At 30.1% G+C, this 13,817-nt stretch overlaps 1 protein-coding gene across 2 annotated transcripts in view; it reads left to right on the top strand.

Annotated features, from left to right (window-relative positions):
• The first annotated feature begins 22 nt into the window (after positions 1-22).
• The window catches only part of LOC107443283 (putative inorganic phosphate cotransporter), a 32,817-nt gene continuing 19,022 nt past the window's right edge, over positions 23-13,817 (top strand). For both annotated transcript variants that reach the window (XR_011637021.1, XM_016057102.3), the window contains exons 1-2: positions 23-4,103; positions 12,251-12,447. Coding sequence is in view for 1 of the 2 variants with exons in the window: in XM_016057102.3 (XP_015912588.3) it covers positions 4,067-4,103; positions 12,251-12,447 (234 nt within the window). In the remaining variant the exon portion in view is untranslated. The remainder of the gene's footprint in view (positions 4,104-12,250; positions 12,448-13,817) is intronic.

Below are 13,817 nucleotides of genomic sequence, written 5' to 3'. Positions count from 1 at the left end.
ACCTCAAATATGCTAATTAATTTGTGCTAACTCTTAATTAAGTTTCGAAATCATACACAAAAACGTACTTTCTCTGAATGAACATATATATACATATATATGTATTTATATATGTATTTATATATTTGGAATCGTGACCCTTGAAATAAGGGGGCAGAAAAAATTTCGAAAAAATTGGATCGCAATAAAGATTTATATATTTGGCGATAGTCCAGAAAACAGCCAACAAAAGTCGCCACCGCAAATGAATATTTTAAGAAAACCCATTGACAAATTCAAAAGAGGAATACTTAATTTTACTCCGTTGCTAAGCAACCAAGTTCTGACTTGAAAAAAATTTAAATAATGTTCAGTGATTGCTTGGAGAGACTTAATCAATAGTTAATAGAAAATATCTCCGAGTTTCTAAACAACAGACAATTTTTAAGTTTATTTCTGTTCAAAAAGCAAAGATTTATATTTTCTTTTAATGTCCTTTGAAAAGAAAAATTGAATGGATTTATAAATAATTCATGATTTTTTATGCTTTTAGAATTTAAGTACATGAACTTTTTATCTGGCACTAATTAGATTTTTTATGTTGTTATTACCATACTTATACTAGGATTTCATACTACAATCAAATTTACATAACCTATTATAACTATAAACAAAATTTTAGGGATAATCCTTATTACAGCTTTAATCGAGTCTTCTAGGCAAGAAAGTTTGAAGAAATAAAAAAAAGTGCCTGAAACATAAAATATAGATTGTATAGTAATTCCAATACACATTCACAAGGTTTTTTATAATTTACGATACTTCTTTTTACATAACTCAAAGATTTGCTGAATATTAAATGGCATTTTAAAAACATTGAAATATGTTATGTTTAAGAATAAGATATCAAAATAATATGTTGCATATTCATTGTGCGTATGATTCGTTGTTTAAAAAATCGCTTCATTCTGCTACATGCTTAGGTTACATGGCTTTCTTTGGATAAAGATAATTTGCAAATAGCATTCTCATGTTTCAATACATTCTGAAACTTACGTTCGCAAATTCACCATAAAATGTCGCACAGCATGTTCTTTGATTACGATAAGCTGCATTTACCACAAAATAGCCCTGCCAAATACCACTGATATGATTTTGTTTCTTACATATATCTGATACGATACTCTCTTTTTAAATAGAGTTCGTAAGGTCCATAAGATACTAAAATGCGGGCACAAAAACTTAAAAGATAAAATATTCAATTTCATTAACTTAAAATATCTATTCTCAAAATTTTAATTTTATAAATAAAGATAACATTAATAGATCAATATTAATGCTACGGGTCTCTTACGTTTTTAAAGACCACATGAATCCTGTAAAAATATTATAATGCATATGATTACTTTAACGAACGTAAAATCCTTACTGATCACGACCCAAATATAAAACAATATAATTGATGATGAAAACTCTGAAACTGAAAATAAAAGTCGACACGTTTCGAGCTATCAAATGCAAGCGCCCATTCTCAACACTTGTCAGGCGTGAATGACCTGTGATTATTGGAGTCTCAAAACATGTCTATTTTTATTATCATCTATTATTTTTTTCGATTCAGTTTCTTGTGAATATCCATTTAGTAACACAGCATATTAAATTATTTCACTCGATATTAGAATAAGTTTTACGTAAGATATAGGCATAGGTTCTTAGATTGAGAAAAATAGTAATTTACTACTTTCTAAAAAAATTAATGCAGTGCAATTTTCCTTTTGCTGCAATCCTCTACATTTTTAAGGACAAAAAAAATCCGTTTACAGTTGAAGTTTCAAAAGTCGAATGTGAAAATGGAATGTCCCTAGCACCTGGACTCGAAATTAAATAGTCACAAGGACAGCTGTTTCAAACTAGTTAGCGTTTCCTTCCTACTCGAAGTTGTTTGAAAAGGTATTTTTTATTTATCGTTTCCAAAATTTTGTTCTATCTATATTTTAGGCTAAACTTTAAGTGTATTTCGTTCGAGTTTTTTTTACACCCTTATTTGGTTAAAATTATTAAATAATTTTCTTAAAATAATCTTTTTTTTATTTTTTTTTATTTCCAATGGCAAGGCAGAAAGGTACAAATAGAAAGATGAAATAAATAACGAATACAAATGTACGTATGATAACAAAGAAAGAAGACCGAAGTCATTGCCTTAAAAGTTCGCTTGCTTCCCAATATCTTGAGGACTCAGTGCGTTCATGAAGGGTGGTCCCTGCCCAATTTCTCTCCAGATTTACAAAGTAGACAAAAAGGCGTGGTGGAAAGGCCTATGCGGTATAAGTGAGCAGAAAGACAATCGTGGCCTGTATATAAGCAGAAGGCCGCAACTGCATCACGTCTTGGTTTGTTAAGAATTAAGGAAGAGCTTACATTTCTCCAACTTTTCAAAGCTGTGCGAGTCTGAAGGTCTCGTAATGAGTTGGTTTTACATAAATTTTTAAGGAACAGTTTGATTTTTCCAAAAGGAAGTTGCCGTATTCGATTGTTGTAGCAAACTGGCACCTTTTTTGGCAAGTAAATCTGCCTGCTCATTGCCACAAACACCACAATGGGCTGGCACCCACTGGAGGACTATTCGTTTTCCCATCAAAAATAAAGACCTCAAGAGGTCTTAACATCGGGAAATCTCATGTGTCAAGAGACGTTCATGTGAGCTAATTGATTGTATGGCCGCTTGTGAGTCCGAGAAGAGGACTGCATTTTCAAATTTGTGTTGGAGGGCCAGTAGCTGCTGCAAGGCCGTACTCAAGGCCACTACTTCTCCATCAAAGGTGGTGCCAGTGCTTGAAATAAATTATTCAAGCTATATAATTTAATGGATTGATAGTTTATTAGTAAATGGGGCTTCCAACACATATCCTTAACGTTAATCCAGCTATCATTAAATAAATGGAATAAGCTTAGATAAATAAGATAAGTTAACTTTTTTCTCGTTTTATTTTTCAATGAATAATATGTTTCGATCAAACATATTTCATTCTAGAAATAACTAAATTTTTGAGTAGGTTTCTTGGAGCAATGTCATTCTTAACCTCCTATGACGAAATATAGGAAAATTTGGTTTTCACAGTTTCTGTAAAAAGTATGTTAACCTTCTCTCCGCGTATTTTTTTTAAACAAAATAAGCTGCAAATGCATAAGACTTGCATTGTTGCATCTTCTCTTTGATCCTAATTAAAAATTAAAACAGTATTTTGCTATTCTGTAAAAAAAATTTGAAACTAAATATTAGCATGAATCTCTTTATAATCAAGCATATTTTATGTTATATTAAAGTAAAAATATTGCAGAAAATAATATATAAAATAATAAATTACATTTATTTCATTTATTACATAATGAAACATATGTTGATTGTCAAGGTATATCTTTTATTGTATAAGGAAGTGAAAATGAATATATTGTAGATTAGTTATTCAACACTTACTTATCAAATGCCAAAACGTAGAGCTAGTTTAGTTAACCGAAAGTCACGAATATATTTGGAATAAATTCTGATTACTCGTATCACTATATATCATCACTTGGCGAGCGCTTCGATGCGAATAAAGACATTCTTTATAGAAAACGCTTAGCGTGAAGGATAAACATATTTGCATATACTCTGATCTGAATTAAATATGCAATATCATTTTTGTGAGAAACGCACTCTTCAGCTACTTACGGGAAAATATTATCATCGCGTGTTAAGTGGTTGCGTGAGTAATTTTTGATAATAATGGTGGCAGTTTAGACGATCGTTTATTTCACTTAATTATTCTGATAAACTTCTCAAGTTAAAACTTCAAATAGTGTTTAAATTACCGCCAGTACTCTTATTGGCCAATTATAAGCCTGTGGCAAAAAAGTATAACTCTTTCGAATTGGTAAAAAAATTAAAGTTGATAGTTGAAAAAGTTTGGGAATAGTTTTGTACATTTTAGTGTAGAATATTTTTTCTCATTCCTTTCATTAAAGTTATTCATCGATGTGTGACGTATCAATTATGCCAAAAATGTTGGCTGTAATATCTCCGGTTGCCCAATAATATATTATTAAAATGTCCAAAACTGGAAAATTTAATTTAGAAAAAGGAGGTAAGTGAATATTTTAATGACTTTATTTAGCTTTAAAATTTCTAAAATCACTGGAAATGGCAATAAAAGCTGTGTTATTTTTATTTATTTGTTTATTTTTAATTTTCTAATAGAGAACTGCCAATTACAATATTTTTTTATGTCAATAAAGACAGCTAAACATTTAATATAGATATTAATTTTGATCTGTCAAGCGGCAATTCATTAAAAATTGTAATCTTATACTGATTTTCTTATGAATCTTAATAATATTATTTCTATTTATTCACATTTAATACTAAGAAGTTTCAGGCTATAATATATATAATAATGAAACTGTAAGCAACTAAAGCATAAAGTTCAATAAATCTTCTGAGAATACAAAATACATTAAGAGAAACTAGATGCGAATTATATTTACTAAATTTTGACAATGCACATCTATATCTATATATATATATAAATGAATGTGTGTCTGTCGGTCCTTGATAGACTCCTAAACCTACCGACCAAAAGCTATGAAATTTGGCATACAGATAGTTCAAAGAATGAGAAAGGTCACTGTTGACGTTAGATTATTCAATGACAAACCGTTCCAGCGGAATGAGCGGAAAACGAAATGGAATTTTCTGATTGGTTAAGCTTTAGCCATTGTTTTAAATTTAGCGATTCAATCTTGTCACATATTTTAAAAATGACATCATTGATAATTACTCTATTTGATGAAAAATTGGATTATTACGCGTATTTAAATATTTAATTATTTAATATTCGCTAAGTCAGATAAATTCAATGAACATTACGTGGTAGCACGCGTGATTTACGTCACCATACTTTGTATGGTACCACACGCTTTTAATTTGTTTATATTAACTCTTTTAAACTTGTTTCTGAAAAATTACTTATTTAAAACCAACGGAAACGGAATAGAAAAAATAATATTTATATATTCATAAGCAAAATTAAGCAGAAAGTTGTACTAATTTATTTAGGAAGAACTTGAAAAATCGACGCCAAAGAGGCTTAATTAATTAAGGTAATAATATGCATATTGAAATAAAAGGAATAAGCTATGTACTAGAAAGCAAAACTAATAGATTAAAGGTATTTATTTGTCTAGAAAAACCATAAAAAATCGTCATACTATCATTGACGACAATTATGCTTAATTAATGTTGGTTATATGTATTAATTGAAATAAAAAAAAGGAACTTCTGAACTAAAAAGCAAAAATAAGGATAAAAGGTACTTATTCGCGTAATCTGAATATTATTATTCACACTAATGCTCTATTAATACTGATAATGTGTATTAATTGAAATAAAACAAATCAAGCTATGTGCTAAGAAGCCAAGGTCATGAAGGAAAGATTAATAGGAAATTCGTTTAAGAAAATCGTAAAAAATCGTCATTCACAGATGGCGCTCAATTCATATGTATAGCACTGACGGTAATATGTACTACTGGTAATATGGTAATTGGTGAATTTGTTTTGATGAGAATTCCACGATTGGTTTTCCTTACTTTCAGAAAATAATTTTCCAGTGGCATATATATTTTCCATATATATGGCATATATATTTTCCATATATTTTCCATACATATGAAATATTTTCCAGTGGCTAAACACATTTTATCTTTATTCCAATAATATGAATTATAAACAACGAGCTTTGCCTACCTCAATAATGTCAAGCCACCGAAGATTACAGCATATAATATTAAATAAAAAATTGAAGTTATTTAAGCTATATTAATTTTAAAAACTTAGTGGAAGAACTAGGTAAGGGACATTTTCCAAACGAAAAAAAGAAGTGGTATCCGAAATATTTTATTACCAATTTATTCGAAGTTGGGACTAATAATTATTTGCTTTATTTTACTTACCACTGCCTAATTTGAAATAAAAATCATCCAAGCATACTAAAAACTAATATGGATTAGTTATGTTGAGATAAAAGTGAAAGCAAAAGCAGTTTTGTTACATTAAACATACCCATATTGACACAACCACTTTATGTTATCTTGTCTAATTCATTAATTCCCCTAAAAATGTTATTAACCTGGTTCTTCCATCAAGCTCTTTAATAGCGTTGGTATGTTGTCTTTCAGTTTTAAGCATGATAGCGTTTTTTTTTTCTTCTGAGTACTGGTTTATTGATTCTTTTCTTTTTTTAATTCACTAGTTCACCATAAAATCTTTGTTCAACATAAAACTAGTTCACAGTTGTATTCAACTAGTTCACCATAAAATCTTTGAATTGATACAACTTACACAAAAAAGGGAATTGCGACAGTTGAGACAATTTACCTTTATGAGGACTCACTCCAAACCCTAATGCAGATTGAAATAGATAATTCTGATTCAAATTATCATTAAGTATAAAATTATAATTTATTATGTAAATATTTATTCATGTTTTGAAAAAATTATTAATATTGATTTTAATATGAAATTTGGATACAATAGACCTCTGGTCGATGTGCCCAGCTGTTTGGAGTTGCACAACCTCTTAGTCTAAGTCTAATATGAGATTACTATACAAAATTTTAAATAAAACTTATAAGAGTTTCACAAATAAAATTTATAATTTAAATTTTTAATTCAATATTTAGGAAAAATATCAGGTGTTATTTCCTTTTCATAACTTTCATAAAAAGTTATCTTTTGATTTCTTAATATATCATTTAAAGATAAAAGTCTTATAAAAATCAATAATTCTTAAAAATCAAAATTTTTAAATTTGTAATAAAAATAAACAAAATGTTTTTGTTACTTTGACTTGAAAAAATAAAAACAATTAAACTAAACTTTGACTTGAAAAAATTTTTCCGAAACTTTAATACTGATGGTTTCTAAGTCATAACAATAATAATAATGCTGCTACTTTTAAATTTGTCAATTTTTCAATAAGATGCTTATATTTCTGCAATATTCTGCGATTATTATTTTTTCTTCCTTTTAAAGCTGAAAAAAGTCCGCTTTAAATTTTTTAAAAAAAGAATTAAAAAAAAGCGAAAAGTAAAAGAAGAAATCCGATGCTTAACAGATTAAAAATTTGAAGAAACATTTACTGATGTTTATTTTTTTTCAAAAATTAAAATCGATTTGTATTTTGGTGGTAGGATAAAACTTTTTCGTCTAGATGGTTAATGCTACTTACCAATTTAACTGCGCAGTAGATGCATACAATCCGCGATTGCAACGAACTATAGGGGGCGTTGTTGTATGAGACGAATACCTGCTATTTCTATATGAACAATCATTCAGTTACTCTGGAGACGTCTTTAATGTAGCGCGTAGCAATGTAACGTTCCTACTTTATTGTGGCTTATTAAATTTAAAAAAGAAAAATGTTTGATATTCTTTCTTATGCAAACGAAAACAAAATGGTATCTCTTTTATTTTAGAGAAGGAAAATCCAAAACGCATCGAAAAAATATTTGTAAATAAACAGAAAACTATATGTATATTCTTATAAGAGTTAAAACCTAGTGCCTAAGAAATAGTTTTACTAAGCTTAATGATAAAACATGAAAGGCCCATTTAAACTTTACATTCCATAGTTGTAAGAATCATTTATTTTCAAAAATTAAAATGAACAAAGAGTAGGACATAAAGCCTCATAATTTTACATTATTTAATTTTGCAAACAAAGTTTTTGACAACAATTTATATTAAAAAATTTTAAGTTTCAATAAAAGTCATTATTTAGAGACTAAAAAACGTAAAATAAAGAATGCTTACGAAACAAAACAAAAAAACAATTCTTTTTTGACGCGATTTTTTGTTGCTACGAAAATGCATCTTTGGGATTTGCCAAAAACAAAACAAGATGCAATTTTATTTTTTCAGGAGCGAAATATTTCACCGAAAAAACGAAAATTTACCAATTCCCATAACATGAAGTTTTATCTTTGTAAACGTATGTTTTGGAAATGTTATTTAATTTGGAAACTTATTTATTAGAATTCATATGGCGACTTCATCAGGTAGGTGAAAGAGAATAGAGTTTGTTTTGAATCTATGCTAAACTCTATATCGGCCCATTTTCCACCGAAATCCAATTGACTACTTTGATTATAAATAAAGGGTTTTGTTTCATGATTTGTCGCAAAAATTTTAAGTGTAGATTGGCGACACTTAAAAACCGCCAAATCTGTAGCTGCGGTGTCGTTAATACGTAAGTACCGAATTTTTATTCCATACTTTTCTGAATCATATTACTTCAAACATTAGAATATGCAAGAAGTATACATTAACACATAATGTTATACGAATTAATTTTTCAAAAAAAAGTATTTTGCCAACAATTTTTATAGAAAAATTATAAACTAAAAAACTTAAAATAAAGAATTCTTAGGATAAAAAACGATTTTAAAAATTCTTCATATCGAAATAAAAACTTTAATATTGTTTCGTTTCTTTATTCTTATAGTTCTTAATCACGCAAAAAACCATTCTGTGGAGAACGATCATCAAATAAGAAAAAAAATTTTTTACAAGCAAATTTTTTATTAAAAAAATCATAACGCTCACCTGTGTTATAAATCCGCAGAATTCCAAATGAAATGTTCTTCATTTGAAAATTTTATATTCAAATAATACGATTATCCCTTCATTATTTTTAGATAACATGCCACACAGCAAAATTGTAAGATCTCGATATGAATTTCAATATGTAACTTTAAAACAGAATAGCTGAATTTAGTTAAAATTATTCTTTCAAAACTATAAAGTACTTACCAAGAAAACGATAAAAATTTATTAATAATCAGCACAAATGATACTATTTCAAGTAGTTCGGATGATTCTTTATTGTTGTTTTCCGAATTATATAGATACAGAAATATATACTATTCTATAAAGAAGAAGATTATTCTTTAACTATTATGCAGTTCTGTGTGCTTTCTGAATTCACATTTATTCATTGGAATGACGAAAGCAATGTTGACTTCACTTTAATTCGTAATGAATTGAAGACAGAAAAAATTATTTTACCGTAATATACACATCTGTAACTGCAAATGATGATGAAATCGGAAGTTATGTTGTTGGTAATAGAAAAGGTAAAAATTATTGAGAAATTTTTTTTCAAATTCTTGGCGTGTTCTGCTTCATTGTTCGACATGTTCTGATTAGTTTTTTCAAGTTCTTCTATCTTTTCCTTAGGGAAATTTTGCTTCTTATTTGCTGCTAAGAAAATAGCGTCCGTCATTGCCAAAAATTATGATGAAACTAATGCCCAATATTTTCAGGCTCCCGCTAGAGGGCGTACTCGAGCGTTGCGATCGCGAATAGTATTCATAACTTCATATGAATTGCGGTGCGCTAAATATTCAATATCATTCCATTAGCTTAAAAGCATTAATGATGTATTTCAATCATGTTAATACGTATTATATACTGTTCAAATAAATATATGTACAAAAAAAAATTATGAGAAATTAAAATTTTAAAAATAAATTGGAATCTGATTTACACAATGTGAAAAATCACACGACATCTAAGCATTTCATAGAACTATATTAAAACAAATAACCAAACGATTACATAACACTTCATAAATTTACTAAAAATAATAACAGAAAACGATAAACTCAACTAACTACTAACTAACTAGTAGTTAAGTTTTTTGCCGTAGCGCGGCGTAGCGTAGCCATTTCGAAGAACATTGATAAAAATAAAAAAATAAAGCGTCGCCTTTTTTTAATGTTTTATCATTTGACACTTAAATATTTCTCTGTGATTAAATGTCTATATTTTTAGTTCAGAAAAAGAAACTTAGCAATATTAATGTTGTTGTTGTTTATCCTCTTCCGGCCTGACGAAGTCAGACCAGATCTATGAACCCGTTGACCTGAAGAAAATCAAACACCAAAAGAGGAGTAGAGTAAATTTCTTCCCAGAGAAGACCAAGACAGTTCAGGATGTGATCGGCGGAAGCCCGGTGTAGGTGGATTTTAGTTCCTTCGGAAAATAGAAAACCTTTAAGATGGCCGGTAGCTAGGTGGGAGATGGTGGTGAAAACTCTCCTTTCAAAGTGAAGGATCAAAGAAGCTCCAGGCTTATTTCCCTTGTACCAATGGTGGGTGGGGGGAATCAACCAGTCTCTGAGAATCTGGGATTTCTTCAGGGAGTAAAGTTCAAGATAGGTAAGGTGCGGTTAGCTGCAACCCTCTTTAGCTAGGCTGTCCGCTAAATCATTACCATAGAAACCGACGTGAGAAGGAACCCTCTGCAGGTGAATATTATGTTGGAGGGACAAGAGTTTTAGGTTGTTTACGATGGAAATACTGGTTTTGTCGCCAATTTGGGTCCGGTTGTTGAGATGTTGCAGTGAGCTGCCGCTATCAGAGAATAGGATTCAGATTATTGGGTAGTCAGACTGAGAGAGATACCTAGGAGAAGGAAAACTCCGATCCAAATCCGTACCCAGCGTCTGTCCTTCATGTTAGAAGCGGCTTGGGTGTCTGAGGAGCTAAGACAGTCTTCTAACGGGTGCTCCAGTCTTCAGACAAACAGAAGCTGCAAATTACCTTACCATGAACCAGTTGAGCAATATTAATAAAATCGTTTGCGCAACAAATTTCGTTCTTTCTTTCTTTCTGCCACAAACACGGAGAATTTATGAAGAGTTTCCTCTCCAATGTTAAAGCATATAAAAAAACGACGTGTTTTTTTTTTCAATGGGGGGGGGGGGGGTAAAATGGCTGCACTGGACCAAACGGCTTCTGCGCCTGATGTTGTTGAATAAAATGCAAATTTTTATGGATGGCATGCACCGTTTAACCTTTTCATTTAATAAACCAAAAACTGTTTATGGTAGAAATTATCATAAAACAAAATGCAATAAATAATAGTAAATAAAAATATGACAAAACAGCTTTTTAGAAAGACAAAACTAAACTATAAGCTAAATGTTAAGGCAAAGGTAATGTAAGGGAAGGTGTTAAATTAAAACTAAAGTATAAGATAAATGATTTAACATTAACTAGAAAATTTTATGTTTTTACACAAATGAACAATGTGAAAAAATTTCAAAATACTAACGTAAATCCACGAAATGCAATCTTAATTCAATAATTTTTACTGAAACGAACCTTAAAAACTCAATTTTAAATCTATAAATCACAATGAACTATTATTCATTTATGGTACAATTGTTTTCCAACAGAAATAAACAAAATAATATGAAAGAGGCACTAAATTAAAAACTGTATAGTGATAACTTTTCAAATTTTCAGAATTAACAAACCATTTTCTTTAAATGTTGCCGAAGGACCCAAGGGCTTTTTTTAAAATAAAATGTTGGTCTTGATGAAATTTTTAGAAAAGCTTCATGATAACGTTAGAGTGAATTGTCCTTAAGTATGGCTTAAGTTCATTTCCATGAATAAAGTATATAGACGCTCTTTTAAGGTATAAAAAACGATTTATAAACTTTGGCTCTACACGGGTAGGAAATATGAAAAATAAATTAATTAATTAAAATTAGTACTTATATAAACTTACCTAATCCAAACTTGAATGAATAAATCTTTTTAAAATAAAGCAAAAAAAATGCTACAATAAAAAGAACTGAATTTTTTTATTTCCTATGAGCTGCACAATCAGTCTTCTCGATGAGCAGACCTAGTGTGTTCTCCAGAAGTGGTATCCACTCTTTCAGGACCACCCCAATGGGTGAGATACCGTTGGCCATGTTAATTTGGAGATCTAGTTTCTGCCACACTAGATGGCAGCACCGAGACTCTATTTGGATGCTAAAGTGCACTAGGAATTAGAACTGAATTGATCTTAGTAAAATAAAACAAAGTCACAATAATTAAATAAAGAGAAGTAAACAAAATTAACTAAAACTATAAATCAGTGAAAATTTGCTCATCTATTCTATTAATATAACCGTACAGAAACAAGCAAAGACTTGGATATATGGAATTATCGACTTACAAACTTTACAAAGATGGACTTGTAGAATTATTTTCACATGCGTCAAACTTTGAACAGTAAACTCTGCAAAATACTTTAAACATGGAGTTATGTGAACAGCTTTACAAATAAATATTTCATTTCAAATTCTGATCCATTATCCAATTTATACAGATGATATATCAAAAATTACTTTGCTTATGGATTTTTTTCCTGTTTATTTCTCTATTTTCAGGCCATAGAATTTTTCAAAGACGTTATGTGGTCACATTGCTAGCTTTTTTGTGTGGTATGGTGGCGCAGTCCCATCGCATAAATATCAGCTTCGCTATAGTAGCAATGGTTAACACCAGCATTACTCTGCCGAATTCGAAAAATAAGACAGTAACAGATTGCGAAACTTCATATTTAGAAAGTGAATCTACAAATTTAGTAAGTTGGTTAAATATTGTTTCTGAAACATTTTTTTTAAATTACGTAAGATTAGTGCAAAATCCTTCGAAACCAATGCGCAAACAAAAAGCAGAACGTGTGGGGTGAGGCCATTGGACAATGCCAACCTCCCTCTATCAAAAGGCACCTCAAGATTGAATCAGTTAGCATATTTTATATGCAAGTGAATTGATGTTTAATAATCGTAGTTGTAGTTACACTACAAAACTCCTCCACCAGAATTTTATCAGGGATAGATTTCGATGAACGGATGCCACTAGTTGCTGTAGTTGAGAAAGGCCTGGAGAGCTGGATAAAGGCCACCGGGTTTGAGCTTTAGCCATGAGAACTGTATTAAGCTCTTGATTGTGTGTGTGGACACTCCAGTGTTGCTATAAGAAGTCGAATGTGTGAAGAATCCTGTTGTGAATAAATGAGACTGAGTAGCAACAGAGCAAGGAGGACGAAGACGCAGTCACATATAGCAAGTCAACTGTTCAATGTGGACCATCCATCGAAGTAGTCGTGATCATATCACGTCCTAAGGTCACCAATGTGGGGTGAGTAGAAATCGACAATGCCAACCTTCATCTATCAACAGGTACATCAAGATTGAATCAAGTTAGCATGTCTTATATACTAGTGAATTGATGCTTAATAATCGTAGTGGTAGTTACGCCACAAGTGTCCTTCTCAATAAAATTCGAAGCAGCATTAAGTCCCTGAAAAAAATGATACTGAATTTTTTTTTGCTATGCATGACTTTTTATTGAAGTTATGTGAGAAAAACATTTATTTTTTAATGGCTGATAGTTGCTGAAAGTTTATATCAAGAGGGTGGAAATAAATAAACAATACTGCCTGAAGACGGAAATATAAAATATTGAGCTGTAAAATAAAATTTTAAAAAAATTTCAGAACTTTTGTTGCGAGACTCTACCGGAAAGTACCGTGCTCTTTTGTTCTCGACTTTACTCAATGAAATTAAAGTAATTCAGACTCCAGTTTACAAAGAATGAGTAACATAACTCTTTTTATTTACACAAAAATTTGCTCTATAATATCGCCATAACAAGCGAATAAACAAATTCTAACTCACAACTTACATATGCTATTAAACCAAATAAATAAAATCTAGCTTACAGTTTACACAAGTAACTAACAAATAAAATCTAATAACTTTAACAACTATAACTTCAACTAAAGTGCTTATTTTAACAATGTAACAACTAAGCACTCCAGCGAAAGGCTTAAAACGTGTCCTCTCAGACATATTTTATTCTGTTTTGTGCTTTGTGATTATCTATTGTAGATACACGTAACAAAATTTTCATCAAAAATAAATTTAAAGAGCCTTAAACTCGTGATAA

This window comes from Parasteatoda tepidariorum, chromosome 6, assembly GCF_043381705.1.
Source record: "Parasteatoda tepidariorum isolate YZ-2023 chromosome 6, CAS_Ptep_4.0, whole genome shotgun sequence".
NCBI lineage: Eukaryota > Metazoa > Arthropoda > Arachnida > Araneae > Theridiidae > Parasteatoda > Parasteatoda tepidariorum.
Note: the sequence above shows the minus strand (reverse complement) of the source record. Positions and strands in the feature narration are given on the sequence as shown.